This window comes from Haemorhous mexicanus, chromosome 1 (genome assembly GCF_027477595.1).
Source record: "Haemorhous mexicanus isolate bHaeMex1 chromosome 1, bHaeMex1.pri, whole genome shotgun sequence".
Taxonomy (NCBI): Eukaryota; Metazoa; Chordata; class Aves; order Passeriformes; family Fringillidae; genus Haemorhous; species Haemorhous mexicanus.
In genome coordinates this window covers 3345196-3365141 of record NC_082341.1, presented here as the reverse complement: position 1 = coordinate 3365141, position 19946 = coordinate 3345196, and the positions used below count along the sequence as shown (strand labels likewise).

At 41.7% G+C, this 19946-nt stretch overlaps 2 protein-coding genes across 5 annotated transcripts in view; one reads left to right on the top strand and one right to left on the bottom strand.

Annotated features, from left to right (window-relative positions):
- Positions 1-9776, top strand: part of ADCYAP1R1 (ADCYAP receptor type I) — a 158937-nt gene extending 149161 nt beyond the window's left edge. For 2 of the 4 annotated variants that reach the window (XM_059838669.1, XM_059838651.1), the window contains one exon: positions 1403-9776. In XM_059838669.1, coding sequence (XP_059694652.1) covers positions 1403-1591 — 189 coding nt within the window. In that variant the 3' untranslated portion in view covers positions 1592-9776. Of the gene's footprint in view, positions 1-1389 lie in introns of all 4 variants that reach the window. The other 2 variants (XM_059838660.1, XM_059838642.1) reach the window with 1 other exon arrangement.
- Positions 9777-14084: 4308 nt separating this feature from the next.
- The window catches only part of LOC132339318 (vasoactive intestinal polypeptide receptor 1-like), a 30986-nt gene continuing 25124 nt past the window's right edge, over positions 14085-19946 (bottom strand). Inside the window, exons 12-13 of the mRNA XM_059869520.1 lie at positions 19075-19116; positions 14085-15097 (exon numbers count right to left, since the gene is read on the bottom strand). Of these exons, the coding sequence (XP_059725503.1) occupies positions 14909-15097; positions 19075-19116 (231 nt within the window). The 3' untranslated portion in view covers positions 14085-14908. The remainder of the gene's footprint in view (positions 15098-19074; positions 19117-19946) is intronic.

Here is a 19946-nt window from a genome sequence, read left to right as displayed (position 1 = left end):
AATTGGTGCTTTCAATCTGAGATTCATCAGAAGATGGTGAGGGCCTGGCACAGTTTACCAGAGAAGCTGTGGCTGCCCCTGGATCCCTGGAAGTGTCCAAGGCCAGGTTGGACAGGGCTTGGAGCATCCTGGAGTATTGTATTTGCTGGGAAATGTCCCAATGAAGGCAGGAAGGATGATTAAAGCCATTTTCCCTCTCAAGATATCAGAAAATGGTAATTAGAGGATGTCTTGTGCCTCCACTAAATTTCCTACAGCAAGAAAAGGTTTGGAATATCACACTCTTCCAGATGCAAACACTATTCCCTTTATACAGAGAAAATATAACTCAATTCTCTATCTAATCTATGAATATCTAAGTTTTAAAGATAACTTTAATCCAAATGGGAATTCATAGGTCTTAGAAGGAGAATGTAAGTTTTCCATTTGGATTTTTCCTCCCTGTAGTTTTTGTCCATACAGTTGAAGCCCTTGTTTAGCATTTTTATCTTATCCTTTTTGACAATATTAATCCAGGGAAATCCAGCAATGATTGCTACAGACAAGAAAAACATCTTTGGCACAGGAGCTCATTGGAGATTGGAAAAATATATTGAGAAAACATCTCTACATATTTCCTTGTTTTTACACTATTTCATTCAGAAATATGATACAGGAATGAGTAATCAAGTAAATATTGGTCCAAGCTACTACAACTTTTCTTATTTTAAATCTTTCCTACGTTATCTATTTATTCACTCGTGCACCACCCAGCAGTGTTGCCAGCAAACTGGTAATGAGTGAAAAGTAGAAAAGCTGTGGGATTATTTCCTTATTTCCTAATTGAACTTCTGGCCTCGGATTGTTTTACTCTTGGTGATTTACTGTGGGTGCAAATAAAAAAATAACCTCTCAAGAAAAGGAGGGTGGCACAGATGTGCATTAATCCCAGAGCTGCTCTGCTTGGAGATGATCTGGAAGCAAGAGGCAAAATTCTGTGTAAACATCCATCCATTAATGGCAGGTGAGAGAAGCTGCCTCTCTGGACAGGGTGTTTCAATATTATCCAGTATTTTTGATTGCTGGTTTCTTTGGCTCTTTGCTGTATCTTTGGTACTGGCCAATGATGAAAACAGGCTATTTTTTTCCTCCAGGCGGTGTTGATCAGGTCTTCTATGCACCTCTGGGCTGATCCTAAATTATCTGAAGTCAGACACAGAACCTGGGCTGGGCTATAGTTCCCCACGATATGCCCAGACCTCTTCCAGCCATGGAAAAGGAGTTTAATGACGAACAATGGTTGACAAAACCTTAAAACCAGTTCTGTTGAATTGTGGGTTTTTTTCTAATCTTGATAATTTGTCAGCATGTCCTCGAGCGGCTAAGTACATAAAAAATGACCTTTTGAAGTTTCTCCCTAAAGGTGCAATCAGAAATAAAGAGAAAATGGAGGAGCTGGAAAGTCAACCGGTATTTTGCTGTGGATTTCAAACATCGCCATCCTTCTCTAGCGAGCAGCGGAGTGAACGGGGGGACACAACTCTCCATTCTGAGCAAGAGCAGCTCTCAGATTCGGATGTCCAGCATAAATGCAGAGAACCTGGCGACATGAGCAGCTGAGGAGAGCAAGGCAACCAACGAGCAAACCAAAAACCATCCCTTGAAAAAGAAAAAAAATGAAATAATAGTTTTGGTGGTGGTGCAGGTCTCGCTTCTTTCCCTTTCCCTTTCCCTTTCCCTTTCCCTTTCCCTTTCCCTTTCCCTTTCCCTTTCCCTTTCCCTTTCCCTTTCCCTTTCCCTTTCCCTTTCCCTTTCCCTTTCCCTTTCCCTTTCCCTTTCCCTTTCCCTTTCCCTTTCCCTTTCCCTTTCCCTTCCCTTTCCTTTCATCTCCCCTCCCCTCCCCTCCCCAGGGGTGAAAAAGCAGAGGAAAAGTGTAAATATCTCTTTTTAACAGTCACTGTAAATACCCAGCTGTACTCAAGGCCATTAATGGAGAATGTTTAAAAGACAAACAAGAGGCCAAACCCACCCACTGAACTATTCCCATTTCAGAGCATCTGCGAGTAATCCGTGTCCGTCCAAAGTAACAAGTGATTGCTGTGCCGTTGTGATCCTTGGTTGCCAAACTGATCCTACTCTGTGAATGGAGTCATTTTTCCACTTGGTTTCCATTTTGGGTTGGATTTGCCTATTTTTGTTCTTCCCTAGTCCGACATGTCTTAGCCTGTCCCTGTCTTTTGGCACGTGAGTTTCCGCAGTGTTTCTCTTTGGAGTCTTAGGATGGAGCTGACGTGCTTGGGCTGATCAATCCAGCTTGATTCAGGAGGATCTCCAGAAAGTTGAGTTCATGGCTGGATTCAGACATCCCCAATGGATTTAGAGGAACAGCGGTGCCAACATGAAACTGCACATCAGTGCAGGAACTTCAGGCAAGAGCAGTGGGATCTGCTGTGCTTTCCATACCCAGGGACACTCCCAGGAATGCTTTCTGTTCTAGCCAAGCTGTGAATTTTCTAAAAGGGCCATGCAGTTGAGATATAGCTCTATTTTTGGCATCGATTGATAGATTGATCATTTGGACTCTTTATAACACAAATAACTGTCCCTCCCCTCCCACCTTAAGAGCAAGAGGCAGTTCCAGGGTGGCCTTTCCCTCCAGATGACCTTAAACCCTCTGCTCCAGTGGCCACACGTGGCATTGGTGGCTTGGGGCAGTGCTGTCACACAGAGTGCTGTGCCTTTGCAACCTGGTTGACTTCTGAGTGCTGACTCTTCCCTACCAGAGCAAAGAGGCATGAGAAGGACCTGGGGGGATCACCCTGGAAAGAAACAAAAATCACCTGCATTTGGTGAGGAAAAAACCCAACTAAACTGAACTAGGATGGCACAGAAGGAAAGGATAAAGAATTTGGATGACTTCCCTCACCTTGCAGTTCTCTCTCTCTCTCTTGGGATATTCTGTTTGTTTCACCACCAATGGTCTTACTGCTTTTCTTGGAGAGGAACTCGGATGTTCTTTCAACCTTTGCCTTGTAGTTAAAGCCACGACTGCTACAGATCTACTTCAACCCAATGTCGATGATGTCAATTCTTAAGAGTCTTTATACAGCGCAAAAAAAAAGCCCCCAGAGCCATCCTAGTGCTCCCTTCACCTTGGATTTATCAATTTATGAACTGAGAAAAAAAAATATATATATATCAAATATATATATATGTGCGTGTACGTGTATGCATATATTACAAACAAAGATGAAAATGGCATTTTAAATGTGAAGTTTTGAACTGAAACTAATAGTAACCAGGAAATTCAAAATTCAGGCTTGTTCTTCGGTGTTAGTTGACATGATCATAAACTAAAAACAGAAAAAAAAAGTGAAATACTTGGAATTTTAGTGTCAGCTGAGTGTGAGCTTTTAATTTCACTGGTTTTTGTTAGTTTAAGTACAAAAGAAAAAAGAGTCTTGATGTCATTTTAAGCAGAGATTTTTAAAGATAATCCTAGTTTACCTATTTTTAAAAGGAGAAAAAAAGAAAGGTCTCAGAAAGTTGTGCAAGAAATATTAATTATAGTAATACTTAACACTTACATAATCCTTTATGGGACTATTCTGCTCTTGGCTGGAGCCATCTAAATGAATGTAAATTTAATTCAAAACAGACAGAAATGTTGCTTGAGGTCATATTGGTACAGGATCATGCTCTTAAGAGATAGGGACAGCCCTGTCATGTGAAATCTGCCGTGGCACAGAGGACCAGCAAAACTGCTTAAATCCCTTCCATTGCACTCCACGTTCATAAATGGGATTTCTATGATCCAAACACCTTTTTTCCCCCAAGTATACAGCACTGATCTGCTGCTCTGAGAGCAGAATTTTTTTCCCTCTTCCCAGCTCTCGGTAAAAGTCAAAGTGTTTTTAACTGATAGATTGGCTCTTTGTCTTTCTTCAGATGTTTCTTAAAGCTATTTTAGAATGTTTTTCCAGGAATCAGGTACTTTGCTGCCCAGACAGAGTTGGGGAAGGGCAGATTTATCAGGTAAATTCATATTTGGCAATTTTCTGTAGGATGGGCTTTCACAAGGATTATATTGCCAACACTGTAAATGTATTATTTAAAAAAGAAAAAAAGGTGTTTTTTGCATGAATGGCTATTTGCCAGTATTCAACCATTAACAAATTAGAATTGTGGAGAAAAAGATGTCAAATAACTGCCTCTATCTGGAGACTTTTTCTTGTTTCAGCCCAGAGCAAGAAGGTGTTTGGATTTTTTTTTTTTTTTTCAGTTGTTGAAATTATTCTGAGTTTACTTCTGGGTTTTGTTGTTTTCCTGGGCATCCTAGAGTGATCTGCAGTTTGAGTTGGTGGATTTCAGTCCAGTGCCTTGTGGGAAAATGTCCACATCACCAAAACCACCCCCTGAGCCTGCCCAGTAGAGACCAGGTCCTCAGCTAAATTAAATCAGTACAGAAAACTGCTGTGATTGTTAGAATAAACTGCTTGACCTGGACTTGGGATTTGGCCTCAGCACATTGTTATTACCATTAATTTCTGGTGGTCCCAGATAGAGAGTCCGAGGATGGAAAAGTTGTGAAAAGTTGGATTTGCTCCTTCAATCCTTGAGCCAATGCTCAGGAGTTTGGAGAGCAGTGGAGGGAAAATTTCTGCTGTTGCAGACATTGTGTTTCTTGTTCAGTAGAAAAATTGAATCTGTTCACCAGCACTGAATTTACCAGAAGAAATGGGATCTTCAACAGATTAATTATAAAATATATTATACACAAACAAAAAAAAAAAAAAAAAGAAGAAAAACAAAACCTATTTTGATTTTATTTCTCTGAATAAAAGTGTCGATGCATTGGCAGATTTGGCTTTTCCTGAGTTGCTGGAACTTTCCCAGTGTCCCTGGAAGGGACAGGTCACACTTGAGGTGGACACAGTTATGGGATCCAGACTCTGATGCCATGGCACCAGTGAGCTCTCCACAAATCTCTCTGTTGAATGTAAGCTGCAGGTGCTGGCCAGGCGTGGCCACCCCACAGTGGCTGTTTTTCCATTTGTTTGAGGAGGGAAGAATCCAACAGGCAGTTTGCTTCTCTGTGTGTGTAAATATCAACTGAGTGTAACAGTGCTTTGTTTGATTTTTCACTGTGAAATATATTTTGGAGCTAGAAAGGCTGTGTTATTAAAAACAGTACATCATTAAAACAAGCAAACAAAAAAAAGTGTGCAGTGCTCCTTGAGCCATTTTTTCTACCATGTCCATAATGTATTTCCTGTCTAATTTTCTTATTTTGCTTTTGTAAATGTACAGAGAACTTTTTGTGCTGCAGGTTTTGTGACTATTTACTGTATCTAACCACTGTTTTGATTATTGATTTGTCAGTGTGGAGTGCTGGTATTGCAGGACAATTCACATCCCAAAATGAAAACTACAACCTAAATTGTAAAGGATGAGGCTGTTTCATTGCTGCATGGTGATGTCACCTCCTTTTACTGTCACTTTTAGTATTTCTGGAACTCAGAGCCCAGGGAAAGAACCTTAAATGCTTAGTTCTGGGAAGTTTTGTAACCGTAGAGGAAAACCATTCATGTTCCTCTGCATTATTTAAATATTTGCATTTGAAAACCAAGTGTTAAAATGGGGTGGTGGGAGAAGGGATGAAGGTAGGTGAGTCCAGAGGAAAATGCAGTTTGGAAGTGAAATCCAGACACTTTATTGGGTGTTTGGCTGCTCCCTTTCAGCATCTGTCTCTCACTGCACCTTAAGGACAGTGCAATTACAAGGCTAAATAACAACCAGAAGTGGCCATGAACTGATCATTTGAGTTTCCCTTGGCAAAGGTGACTCTTCCTGGACTCTCTGCATCATCAATGGCAAGTGTGAGATACCTTCCATAAGGGAATGAAGTTCACAGAATCAACAACCAAGGCTGGAGGTGACCTTCAATGACAAACTTGGTCCAACATTTCATGAGACAGGGAGCCAGGATGAGTTTATCCCACATCCTGTCCAGTCACCTCTTGAAAACCTCCCCTGACAGGGACCACACCACCCCTCTGGGGAGGTTCTTCCCATGAAGAGCTGTTCTCACTCTAAAAACAATTTCTTTCTTTCAAGATGATCCCTCTCCTGGTGCAGCTTGTCACCCTTGTATTCTCCATGTGGATCCTTGTGGAAAAGAGAACCTTCACCCTCTTTCTGACCACTCTTTATGATGAGGTGGCCACTGAGGCTTCTTTTCTCCAGGGAAAAATTCCTTCAACTCTTCTTCACTGCCCCCCTTGTCCATCCCTCTGATTATCTTCATGGTCCTCTTTGTGACCTTCTCCAGTCTGGCCACTTTTTTCTTGCATTTTGAGGACCAGAATGGGACACAAGAGAGAGTTTCTTGCACTCATGCTAAAAACCTGGCTGTGAGACTCTGATCCTCCTCAGCAGTGACAGAAGGATTAGTTGCCATAATTTGCCTTGCCCATGTATTATAAAATTGTTTATTTTCATAAGATTTTTAGGTCAATAGTGAATTAAATTCTGCTTCTGAATAGAAGGATTGATCCAGTGGTTGCATATGAAGGGACCTCTGGTCAGCTCAAAAATTCAGGGTTTTTTTCAAAAGTCCCACAGACAAAAGAAACCAGTAATTAAAAACAGGCAAAGCTAAAATGATCAAGAACAAAACATATTCACTCAATATGAAGGAAGCTCTTCAACTGCCATTATTTTCATAATATTTTACTCCCATTCCTAAACTGATCACCTCTCCTTTTAAAATTCAGCATCTTTTTTTCACCTTCTCTTCCCACTGAAAAGTTACTGTAAAACATTTTTAGCAGTTAAAAACTTTTATCTGAACCTGGAGTTGAAATAACTCCTGGCTCACTTAGATTCCTTGTCACACTGATCTTGCCTCCAGTTTCCTTCTCTTTTCCTGAGATATAAACAACATTATTTCAGATGAAGTCTACAGTTTCTCTTTGATCATACAGCTGCAAGATAAGACTAAAAATAGTCATGCTATTAAGCTGCATTTCTCTCAGCTCTAATCCAAATTTGGGCAGCAAAACCAGTGAAAAGAATCAAATACAGACAGACATGGAACTTTTAAAAATAGCAGGAAAATTACCTGGAAGCAGGTAATTTTATTGTTCCTTTTTTATTGTTCCTCTTTTATTTCCTTTTCCAAGGGAGAAAAGGAAATAAAAAAGGAACAATAAAAATGAAGAGAAAGATTTCCAGTTCTTGAAAGTGTATAAATGAGATTTGGAGGTTGAGCAATTTTTGTTCAGCCAAACCTAAAAGGAAAATAATTCCAACATTTTTGTTTTTTGGTTTTCAGTTAAATCTTGCAAGGGAAGCTTTTCCAATCAAATGGATGGGACACACATTCAGTCAAAATACTGCAGGAAATCAGCATTAAAATAGGTTAAAATACACTGATTGTGTCAATTTGGGAGGTTTCAGTGCTTTTGTCTGACATTACTACTAAATGTCTACTAAATGTGGCCTGTGAACCATACAAATATCCAACTTTACACTATTTTTCCAGCTGAATCCAGACAGAAATTAGATATCAAAATTTCAGAGTTATAGCAAAAAAAAAAAAAATTGTTCTTTAACAAACAGTAGCAACAAAAGAAATGCAAACCCCATGAATTTAATTGGCTTTATTTGCCTTGGTATTTGGACTTGGGTTTCAAGAGAGTTTCAGAAACAATTGCCCATGCCAGAAGTTTTCAGTCTGTGGAGGCTTCAGAGCCCAGAGATGGTTCCTGAAGTGTCCATGGATGATTATTAAGGAAATTAAGGATGATTATTAAGGAAATTGAATTCATTCTTTGTATAGGAATAGATTCCTTAAGGCCATTGAAGAGCTTTAATCCTTTCTGTATTTATGCAAAGGCTCCCACAGATCAAAAACCCAGAAAATTCAATAAAGTAAGATTTTCCCCATAAGATTATGTGATTCCACAATACCAGACCTTCTCTTTTGTTCTGAGATCTTTCTCAGGTGGGCAAGGCTTCCAGAGCAAGGTGTGCTCATATTATGAATGTTGTTCTTCTGTGACCTCAGCAGAGCTGCCACAGCATGGGGGGTCTAAAAGGTTGGTAAGAACAGGATTGTGGACACCACATGGGATCCTGCCTGACAGGATTAGTGTCTGCTGTAGCTCCTAAGTCATATCTGTGGATATCTAGGAAATCACAGAGTGGCTTTCAGCCCAAAGTCAGACTTTACCATCTCAGTTGAGGCAGTGCTCCTTGGGCTTTTTTTCTGCCACTGTGAAAATGTACAAAATGCAAAAATACAACCAAATATCTGTTCTTAAGTAGTTTTCTTCCTTAGGGGTTGAATGTCAAGGGCTGTATTAGATGTGCCTCTTTCAACATCTGGCACAACTGGCATGAGGTACTGTGGCTCAGAGCTAAACCTCTGGAAGAGATCTTGAGCAGAAGGCTCAGGACACACCCACATCACTTAGACACCAAAAGGGAAGATTTCTTCCTTTAATCTGGTTTCTCCACTTTGCCTTTTTGGTCACAAGAGAGAAATGAGCAATTTCAGAGGACAAGCATCAAACATTTTTGATGTCTGCTCCAGGGTGAGATGATTCACACTTTGCAAGTGGCTGTTTCTCTCCTCCAGGACATCTCCCTGACCAGAGTAGAGACAGATGCTGACCCTGGGGAAGCCTCGATAGAAATGAATTTTCCTGGGCAACTTTGCCCAGTCACTATTGTTCTGTCTCATGCATGCTGAGAAATTATGGTCTTGAAAAGCTTTGAGCTGGCCCCTGTTGGGTATTACCAACCAAATTTGGGGGAGGTGCATGCCTGGTATGGAGTTAGGAGCTCTCATGGAGAGTTTTCAGGATGCTTTGTTCTCCCTGTCAGATTGTGTCCACACAACCAGCACTTCTGTGTCCAGAAACAAACCATAGTAACAGTGCACATGTAGTAAAAAAAAAAAAAAAGAAAGGAATTTACCCTCTGATTTTTGCAGTCAGGCACATGCAACCAGTTCAGAATTGCATTTAAGAACCAGGTAGGAGGATCTGGAGGATGCAGTAGCAGCTGAGGATGCTCTGATGTTGATGATGCTCCGTGTATATCTGTACTAAAGAGCTAAGTTCAGCTAAATACACATTGTACTTTGTGTATGAAAACACACCAGCAGAGCTTGAACAATGTTTTGAACCTCATGGTCTTTCACCTTCTTATGATTCAAATTGCAATTTCCCATTGGCTTTCTTTTGGGGAATTCATCCATGTGAAGAATTACTGTGTGATATGACACTGTGTGATATGACACTCTTCAGTGTCTGAAATTACTTAGGCTTCTGCATTTGCCTTTCCCAATGGACTTTGTGCTTGCAGAGAAGTCTCAAGAGGCCTTTGTGTATCAGTATAATCTGTAAAAAAAGCAAATATTTGGTGTGTTCATTCTCTTTCCCTTCTACTTGTCAATCTAGTGGCAATGCAACCTGCTATAGCTCTGAGAAGAACCAAGTCATTGGATGGAAAGCTGTATTTTGGCTTTTGACTGTGTCAAGGTACAAAGTTACTGGCCTGTTTGGTCTAATACTGACCTTTTTTGGTCAAAATTGGTTTAACTGGTAATGGGATCTGGGGTTATTCAGCTTTGTTATGAGGTGGAAACACAGATATCAACTGCTGCTTTCTAACCTTTTTTGTGTTTTGAGAAATTGTTTTTAACATGTATACTGCTGTAGATGACACAATAAATGTATTATCATTTTGTAAAAGTCTGTTCTGATATAAAATTGCACCAAAGAGAACTTTTTGTCTGTGAACTTAGAGGGTAGTGTATTCTTTACCTGCAGCAGAAGCTCTTTGGGCTAAAAGGGTTCACTGGCTTCTTCATGGGAAGGAGACCCTGGAATGTGATGGTCAAAGTCAGTTCTGGACCAACCAGGGGTGAGGTCTTTGCCTTGCAGTGTTCCTTCTCCACAAACCACTGGTGTTTATCTCCCTGCATCAGTATCAGGGAGGACTGTGGGTCAATATCACCAAACCAAATGTAACACACTCTCTAAAAACCCCTGTGCCTCTGGGTTTGATCCACAGGGGGCTAAATATCATTCCTACAGAACATAAACAGGAGCAGGAATTCTGTTGTCCTCAAACAAAGACATTGCCAGTGGCCAAAAGTGGAAGTAGATTGGTCTCTGTAGCACCAGATGTGCTTCAAGGCTTCCTTTCTTTTATAGCCAAAGCAAACCTGAAAAGTTTTATCATCAGGGTCATTTTTAAAGCAGCAAGTAAAAATTTTTAAAGCAGAACCAGAGCACACAGCCTCAAGCTGCACCAAGGGAAGTTTAGGTTGGATATCAGGAAAAAAGTTTTTCCCAGAAAGAGTGATAAAGTTCTGGAATGGCTGCCCAGGGAGGTGGTGCAGTCCCCATCCCTGGGTGTGTTTGACAAAGCCTGGATGTGGCACTGGGTGCCAGGGGTGAGTTGAGCTGTTGGGGCTGGGTTGGACTGGATGGTCTTGAAGGTCTCTGCCAACCTGGTCATTCTGGGAATTCTGGGAATTACATTCAAACTCCTGAAACAGAAGATTCCACAAAAGATGAACTATTTCTGATATTTTCCCCATCTTCCTCCATCAGTTACCATCAACCTCTGCCTGTCCCCCATGAATCCCCCACACAGGCTGCATCTTTAACTCACTGTTGGGCCAAAGTAAAGGTGTTTGGAGCCATGGGCTCTGATGGGAGAATGGACAGACCTTTAGTGAAATTGAGGTCAGAGATGTGTCAGGGAGCAGCAGGGCTGGACATCACCACCCCACAGCATCACTGAGGCAGGACCTGGGAGCAAAGGGAGCCATGGGCAGGTGGGGCATTGAGAAGGACAGGGCAAATCTACATATATTCATTTTTGCCATGTTTCAAATCACTGTAAATGCCCTTCACATGGATTTCCACCATGGGCTGAGGCAGCCTCAGCCCTTTTTTTGTTTGAGGGCTGGATAATGGGGCACAGGATGGGTCTCCCCTTGCCACCGTGTGCAGAATGGCTGCACCAGTCAGTGTGTCCCTAATCACAGAAATCAAATTAAAAAAAAAAAAAAACAACAGTGTGTCTGCAAAAACTCTAATTTCTAAATGTTTTCTGTAGCCTGTTTGTTTGGGTATTTTTTAGGCAGAGAAAGAAAAGGCACCTCCAAAAGTATTTCAGCCACTCTGCAAGTCCTGTGTAAATATTCACTCTTTCAATAAGGAAAACTTCATTTAGTCAAGGAGTAACTACCTTGAATTCAGTTGTATTTTCTGCAATTGAACAAATCCTCCTCAGATACTCAAATAATTTTTGCTCTGGGTGTGTTAGGCAGCCTCAGGGAAGCTCTCAATGTGCAAAATAGATAAAGCTGCCTGCTGGAAGGATTTCTTTTCATTTAGAGCCCAATAAATCAAAATTTCCTAAAAAAACATGCTGACATTATCAGAGTTAGAAATCTACTCTCAGAAATTTCAGTTACCTTAACAAACTGTCTTTGCTGCAACACCATAAAAAACAGCTGGAAAAAGTAGGTTTTGATCTTTTCAGGGCATCATGTAGTTTGCAAAGGGATTTAAAAATAATTCCTGGAGAGTTAAACACTGCAAAAGACACCAGGGGATTAGAAGAGGAGAAAACAGCTGATGCAATTTAATTGTCTCTTGCAGCTGCCCTTTGGGAGTGGTTTGAAACTCACTCAGGAGAGGTTTGGGAGCCCTGCCTGGCTTTGTGGCTGCACACATCCAGCTCCAGGAGGTGGCAGTGGCTCCACACGGAACACACAGCACAGCTGAACACGGCTTGGGACGCTGCTGCTGCTTTCCCAGGCTTTCCAAAAAGCAAAATATCCCTGCCTGAAGCATTCCCGAGTCATAAACACACCCACACGAACTCAGGTGTGTCACCAGAAAGGGATCAGGGTTCTTTTCACAGCCCAAATCAATTATTTCTGCGAGAAATTTCAGCACTCCCTTAAGGGAGTTAACTCCCTTAAGGGTTAAGGATTATTAACCTTTTATTTTATAAAGCCTCAAATGAAATATTCAAACAGACACAAATTAAATGTACAAATGAAATATCCAAACTGACATAAAGTGAATCTACAAGCTCACAACAGCTGTAATTGCCACTTGAATTTTAGGGATGTACATCAAACACTTTGTGTACAAATTCTCATTACTATGCTCAGCAACAAAGCACAGGAACAGAGGTTACTTTTACAATTAAAGTTGATAAGAAGGTCAGAATAGACAAAATTTCTCATTACAACAAACATATGTCATTGGGACAGGTGGGTTAAATGCCTAATTAATAAATAATTTATTAGAATCATATTTATAGAAGCCTGGACAATTAATCTCTGCTTTAATAGAACTAGAGATGAAGCACTTAAAATCAGCAAAGAGATTTCCTGGTGTCAAATGTTTGCTGAATAATTAACCAAGAGCAGGGCAAACTGAGGGATTGGAATACTGGTTTTGTTAAAACTGAATTGATACTGGAACTCAGAGAGTGAATGGATGGCTGTGCTCTCCAAGCCTGATGCAGCTTCTCCTGGGAAATGCTCCTGTCTTGACCCACCCCATGTTCCTCCTGTGCCTTTTCTTTGCTTTTGGAGAGGTTGAGGTGGAGTCCAGCTCAGTCCTGATGAAAGAGGAAGGTCACCCAAAAAATGGTGCAAGCACAGCTCTGGCTCTCAGCTGGGGGAGCATCCTGACCCTGAACCAAAGCTGAAATATTTACCTGCCACTGTCAGCAATCCCACTCTGGCTCTGATTATGACCTGAGCTGTCATCTCCAATGCTGTAAAAATTGTTTTTGGAGATCTGTAGGATATGAAAATCCATTTGACTATCAGCAAGGGATCTCACTTTGAGGTGTCCCATTGAAATATGAGACCATACAATTGCAGTTTTTCTCCTAATATTGCAGGAAGAAATGGTTGTGACATCACAAAATTAAATGTTTGTCGTTGTTGAAGGGCCTCAATAACTTTCTCAAGGGCTTCTTGGGCCTCAGGTTTGGGAGACTTAATGTTGCAGTCTCCTCTCAATAGGTTGGAAAGTGGTGCAAGTTCACCACTGGCGATCCCCAAAATTGGCCTGATCCAACTGACTTCTCCTAAAAGCTGCTGTAAACCCTGTAAATTGCTGACATTGGTTCTGAGTTGTATATTCTGTGGTCTAATTGTTTGCTCTGTGATTCTCCATCCCAAGTACATTCATGGTGAAATGTCTTAGACTTTTGGTGCAGAGACTTCCAGTCCTGCATTTTGAACATCTGCAATCATGCTGTCAGGAGCCTCTTGCATTTCTTTGTGCTTTGGGGCTGCAATGAGCAGATCATCCCTTCTTCAGTTCTGTCACTTCACTGGGGGTGGTGACAACGAGCTGAGAAATGCTGGATGGAACTGAGACTTCAAAAAGTCAAAAAGCACAGAATTACCCTTTATTTGGGTGTCTCACTGATTCATCTGCAAGGTGTTGAAAGTTTCTCCCACAAAAAAAAACATCTGGGCACTAAGATTGGGTCTGTAAGTCACTCTGAGCACAAGGCAGCCCAGCTGGCACCTGGCACTGGGTTTGCTTTGATTTATTCCTTCCCACATCTTCTGCCTAATATTTGGCTGCTCCATATTTTTTTTTTTTTTTTTTGGACCAGAAAGGATTTGGGATCTTCTGACCTAATTTAATCTCTGTTCAACAGGCTTAGAAGAAAAAAAAAAAATCAAGCACGTGTTTTGTGTCACTTTTTTGTGTTCACTGAAGACCCTTTGTGTTTCCTTTTAAAGCAGATTACTGTTCTATAGATAAGTGCTTGTCAGGTTTTTGTTTTTAATTTCCATTAGATTGTCTCAAGACATCTCAAAACAAGTAGTAAAACATCAGAAATCATTATGACAAAGCTTGGCCAGCAAATAACCCTTTCAAATGATGGTTAGGAGTCGTGGTCTTACAAACTGGAAATTTTGGGAAATGCTAACAAAGATATGACAAGCATTCTGGGCCTGGGTCTGGAAGGAGTTAATGGTTTAGGTTTTGGGTTTTTGGTTTTTTTTTTTTTTTATTTTTTTTATTTTGGTTGGTTGGTTGGTTTTTTGTTTTGTGTTTTGGGGTTTTTTTGTTTGTTTGTTTGCTAATCTGTCGATTCACTCTAGCTCAAAGTCTGGCTTTTCACAACAGAACAAGGCTGTTTTATGCTTCAGGAGAGAGAGAACCAGGGTTGTGATGCAGACCTTTGCCAGGTGAGAAAAGCAGCTCCTGTTCAGGACAGGGAATTTACAGAAGGCTCCTTGTGGGAAATGGAAAGACAGAAACTTCCACAGAGCCAGGAGGGTTTGATCTGCAGCCTTGGAAGGAACTTGGATTGATGGAAAAATAAAGCATACAGGCATTAAGTAGAAAAATCATCAACTTTTGTTTCTGTAGTTGTAAGTAGGAATATGCCTTAAGTAAAAAACTATTGATAAGATGGTGAAGGGGTTTTAATGCAGTGGTGGGGCTGTATGGAGTGAGCTGAGTTTAGAAGTTATAACAGAAGCTGATGTGTGTAAGTGTGACAGAAACCCATTGGATAAAAGTATCTGCAATGCAGCAAAACTAAGTAAAGCTGATGGGTTAGAAAACCAAAATAAACCTTGCAACAACTCTCTATTGGGTTAGAAAGTTCTATATTGCCTTGTAACAAAGAACTTGTGACTACTTTGAGCTATGGAAACCTTCTTGCTTCTTTAAAATCTCACAGCCTCTGAGACTGCTGTTTATCTGAACAATAAATAATTTTTAGCCCAAAAATAGTCCCATCCCTTTATTATTTGGGGTGAGAGCTCCTGATGCTATGGAAAGCCACAAAGGACCCAGCTGGCCACCCATTGCAGAGTCCCACCAACTGGTCCTGCTGGAGCCCCTCAGACAGTGGTGGCACCATCCTGGAGCACAGAGGTTCTCCTTTTGGGGCTGATTTTGTCCAGCAGGGAGAGCTGAGTGACATAGTTGACTGGGCTGGTTTCTCTGGACAAAGCCCCGTGCTTGTGGCTGAAGGTCAGGTACTCCTGGTACTGCCACCTGCACAGCTGCTTCTTCAGCTCAGTTTGAACCTACAGGAAGTTACAGACAAAGAGAAAATTAAGGCTTAATGAACACTGGATATGCCCAAAAGTCTGCCTGAGTACTTAGCCTAGATAAGCCAGGATTAAGCCTTAACACATTTTTAGAAGGACTTGAACTCTGTCCTTATTCCTTTTGAAAAGAAACAGATTTAATTTCAAAAAATCAGAGGATGGCATGCAGAAGTACATTTGGCCATCAGGGCAGGTCACTGGCAATATTTTCATTTTGGTGGCCCCTATTCTGCCTTAATTTTCCCTGTTAACCACAAAAACAACCCCTGAGTACAACTTCATGGATGGGTCTCTGCATCTTCCAAGAGCCTAATAAATAAGAGGCCATCAAAGGTCATCTATTTCAGAAATGTCATTTGAAAGTTTTGTTTGGGTGCAATCCCACAGTATGCCTTTTGAAAATCATAATTTCTACCCTGTATTTTTGATATGATTTATTGTCAGGTTATAAGGCTTCAAAGTGGATCTCAGAACAGAAAATGCTGAGAGTGGCTTGTGCTCATGGTGAAAGGCTTTTTGGAACCAATTTTGTTTTGTTGGAGGAAAAAGGCTGGTCAGAAGTAAAGCAATATGAATGTTTCAGGATCAAATGTTGGTCCTGTTGAAGTAGAAAAGGAGACTAAAGGCTGTGACAGTAACAGGAATCCACTGAATTATTCGTAATCATTTTCAAAGATAAGAAAACAAAAACCTTGAAGATGGAAGTATTTACTCATCATTATTGAATATTCATGAAATGTTGATCTACTGTGACATGTTGTGTGCAGATACTGAAAATGTATGAATGTTGTGAGTTTGTAGCTACCAAGTGGTGAAAGAATACAATTCCAGTTCATTTCCTCCACCAATCCAATATTCCAGCTCTATCCCAGCAAACTCAAGGCCCTCCAGCACTCCTCAGTTTCATCCTTACTCACAACACCTCCCCTGGAAGCAGCACAGTCTCTCACATTGTCACAGACACTCAAAACTGAAGAAACACACACACAGAGAAAATAATAATTAGTTTCTATGATTGCAAGGAGCCACAACAGATGCACTGCCAAGTGGTAATGAGTGGCCAAGCTGCTCCAGGAGCAGTTATCCCTGAGAAATGTGGAAAAAAGCCAACCCAGCTTCATCTTGGGGCCAGAGATCAGGCTCTGCCTGTCCTGTTTTTAACACCTGCTGCATTTCTGTGTTGTGAGGTACAATGTGCAAGCTATTAAAAGGCTGTGGAAGCAATTAAAAGGCTGCTGGCAAGGAGGCTGTGATACAGAAGGCAGGTTGGAAGTAGAGCTCTCTTTATTCCCAGCTAAGTCTTGAAGGCACTCTCTCAGAATGGCCATTATAAATTGTTTTCCTAAGTAACAAACACAGTTTAGGAATTACTCATAGGTAGCTACTCATAGGTTGGGTTACTTGCACCTTGCACCTCCTTTTAGCCATTGTGAGGTGCTGGAGTGTGTCCAGTGAAGGGCAATGGAGGGATTGGAGAGGAAATCCTGTGAGGAGCAGCTGAGGGGCTCAGCCTGCAGAAAAGGAGGCTCAGGGGGGACCTTCTTGGTCTCCACAACTCCCTGAGATGAGGTTGTAGGTGGGAGCTGGCCTCTTCTCCCAGGGAACAGGGACAGGAGGAGGGGGAACAGCCTCAAGTTGTTCCAGGGGAGGATCAGCTGGACACCAGCAGGAATTTCCCCATGGAGAGGGTGCTCAGGCCTTGGCAGGGGCTGCCCAGGGAGCTTTGGAGTGCCCATCCCTGGGGGAGTTCAAGGAAGGTCTGGAGGGGCCACTCAGTGCTCTGGGCTGGGGACAGGGTGGGCACTGGGCACAGCTGGGACTTGACAATCTTGGAGGGCTTTTCCAACATTAATTATTCCATGTTCTATGAGGATTGTCCAAGTTTAAGCCACTGCAGAGACTGAGAACCATTAGTGTGTCGTTCTCAACTAATTTATTCACTTTTCTGAGGATGAGATGCAGTTGTATGTTTTCTCATCAGTTTTGATTTGTTCTGCTCTTTTGGGGGGAAGTGCCAGCCAGTTCAGGGAGGTTTTTAAATGATAGGGTCACTACATTCTACTGCAGGGAGTTTAGCCAAATTCTACCAATGTTATAAAAACAGGAAAGAAAGTGTTTGAACAAAGTCTTGATTACATGAGCAGATCTGGGAAAGGAAAAAGGGAAATAAAAGGGGGAAAGGGAAAAGGGGGAAAGGGAAAAAAAGAGGGAAAGGGAAAAAAAGGGGGAAAGGGAAAAAAGGGGGGAAAGGGAAAAAAGGGGGGAAAGGGAAAAAAAAAGGGGAAAGGGAAAAAAAAGGGGGAAAGGGAAAAAAAGGGGGAAAGGGAAAAAAAAGGGGGAAAGGGAAAAAAAAGGGGGAAAGGGAAAAAAAAGGGGGACAGGGAAAAAAAAGGGGGACAGGGAAAAAAAAGGGGGACAGGGAAAAAAAAGGGGGACAGGGAAAAAAAAGGGGGACAGGGAAAAAAAAGGGGGACAGGGAAAAAAAGGGGGACAGGGAAAAAAAGGGGGACAGGGAAAAAAAGGGGGACAGGGAAAAAAAGGGGGAAAGGGAAAAAAAGGGGGAAAGGGAAAAAAAGGGGGAAAGGGAAAAAAAGGGGGAAAGGGAAAAAAAGGGGGAAAGGGAAAAAAAGGGGGAAAGGGAAAAAAAGGGGGAAAGGGAAAAAAAGGGGGAAAGGGAAGAAAAGGGGGAAAGGGAAGAAAAGGGGGAAAGGGAAGAAAAGGGGGAAAGGGAAGAAAAGGGGGAAAGGGAAAAAAAGGGGGAAAGGGAAAAAAAGGGGGAAAGGGAAAAAAAGGGGGAAAGGAAAAAAAGGGGGAAAGGGAAAAAAAGGGGGAAAGGGAAAAAAAGGGGGAAAGGGAAAAAAAGGGGGAAAGGGAAAAAAAGGGGGAAAGGGAAAAAAAGGGGGAAAGGGAAAAAAAGGGGGAAAGGGAAAAAAAGGGGGAAAGGGAAAAAAAGGGGGAAAGGGAAAAAAAGGGGGAAAGGGAAAAAAAGGGGGAAAGGGAAAAAAAGGGGGAAAGGGAAAAAAAGGGGGAAAGGGAAAAAAAGGGGGAAAGGGAAAAAAAGGGGGAAAGGGAAAAAAAGGGGGAAAGGGAAAAAAAGGGGGAAAGGGAAAAAAAGGGGGAAAGGGAAAAAAAGGGGGAAAGGGAAAAAAAGGGGGAAAGGGAAAAAAAGGGGGAAAGGGAAAAAAAGGGGGAAAGGGAAAAAAAGGGGGAAAGGGAAAAAAAGGGGGAAAGGGAAAAAAAGGGGGAAAGGGAAAAAAAGGGGGAAAGGGGAAAAAAGGGGGAAAGGGGAAAAAAGGGGGACAGGGAAGAAAAGGGGGACAGGGAAGAAAAGGGGGACAGGGAAGAAAAGGGGGAAAGGGAAGAAAAGGGGGAAAGGGAAGAAAAGGGGGAAAGGGAAGAAAAGGGGGAAAGGGAAGAAAAGGGGGAAAGGGAAGAAAAGGGGGAAAGGGAAGAAAAGGGGGAAAGGGAAGAAAAGGGGGAAAGGGAAGAAAAGGGGGAAAGGGAAGAAAAGGGGGAAAGGGAAGAAAAGGGGGAAAGGGAAGAAAAGGGGGAAAGGGAAAAAGAAAGAGGAAAGGAGAAAGGAAAAAGGGTCAAAGAAAGGGAAGGGGGAAATGAAGAAGTCACCAGGAGAGAATAAACCTAGAGAAAGTGAGGAGAACTTCAAGCTTTCCGTATCAAACATAAATCAGGAGAAAAGCCCCCTGACAGGAAATTCAGCAACCATTTTTTAAAGGGTCATTGCTTCAAAGTTTATTTTGTGTCCTCCTGCCAGAACTGTATGAATACAAATAAAGTCAACAAAGCTACCAAGGGACAAAAAAAGATATGGGGATGTCATGGTTTCAGGAGCAGCTCAAAGACAGATCTGTTCTGAAAATAGGAAAAGAAATTAAAAAACAAGAGGGAACTGTGAGTTTTAAAGGTTTTGATCATCTCATGTACTTGCTACTCACCTCTGCATTTGAGAAGCAATACAGGAGAGCAACAACAAAACCCTAGGACAGGGAGGGTAGGGGGAGAAAAAACATGGATTTAACATCTGGAATCAATAACAGACATCGAGTTTCATTCCCAGTGTGTGCAAGACAACAAAGAATGCATATTTCCCAGTTTTCTATTGGAGTTCAGGCAGTGTGACACTATTTATTGAGTTTTCATAATAGAATTAAATTTCTCAGTGGAGTGGTGACATTTTATATTTATTATTGCCCTTGTACAGAGAGAGAAAAGATTAACTTGCTGTTCACTGTACCTACTAACAAATTCTCCCTCAGATAAGGCAAGCATGGAAGAGGGATCCTTTGCAACACATGTCAATGTGGACAAGTTGTGGTGGGGCACAGGGGAAAGGGGATGGGAAAAGAAATCAGCTCTTCAGTACAAAATGTACCACACACAGGCCCTGACCCTCTCAAATCCGTGTTCTGAGTAGGGGAACAGCAAAATAAACAATGAGATATTAACATGTCTCACTACACCTAAAGGGTGAGGGCAGAGCAGGTGGTTATGTACTCCTATTTACCACTCCTCTTACCATTGTTACATGTGAAATCATTTTCAATCAGTTCACCTTAACCCACAGACTGGTCTTCAAGGTGTTCATTGTTATTCCATAAACATAGATATTTTATTTCTTTTGTGATTATTCATACGAAGTCTCACCCAGAGATTTCAAATAATAAGGGAGCAAGGAACAGAGGAGCTCCTGAAGGAGTGAGATGGGATGTGTGCATTGAATTTGGATGCATTAATAAATCCTACTCTAATAACCAGCCTGAAGTGGGGTGGTGTCACTGACATATTTTATGCAAAATCCTTTTGCCAG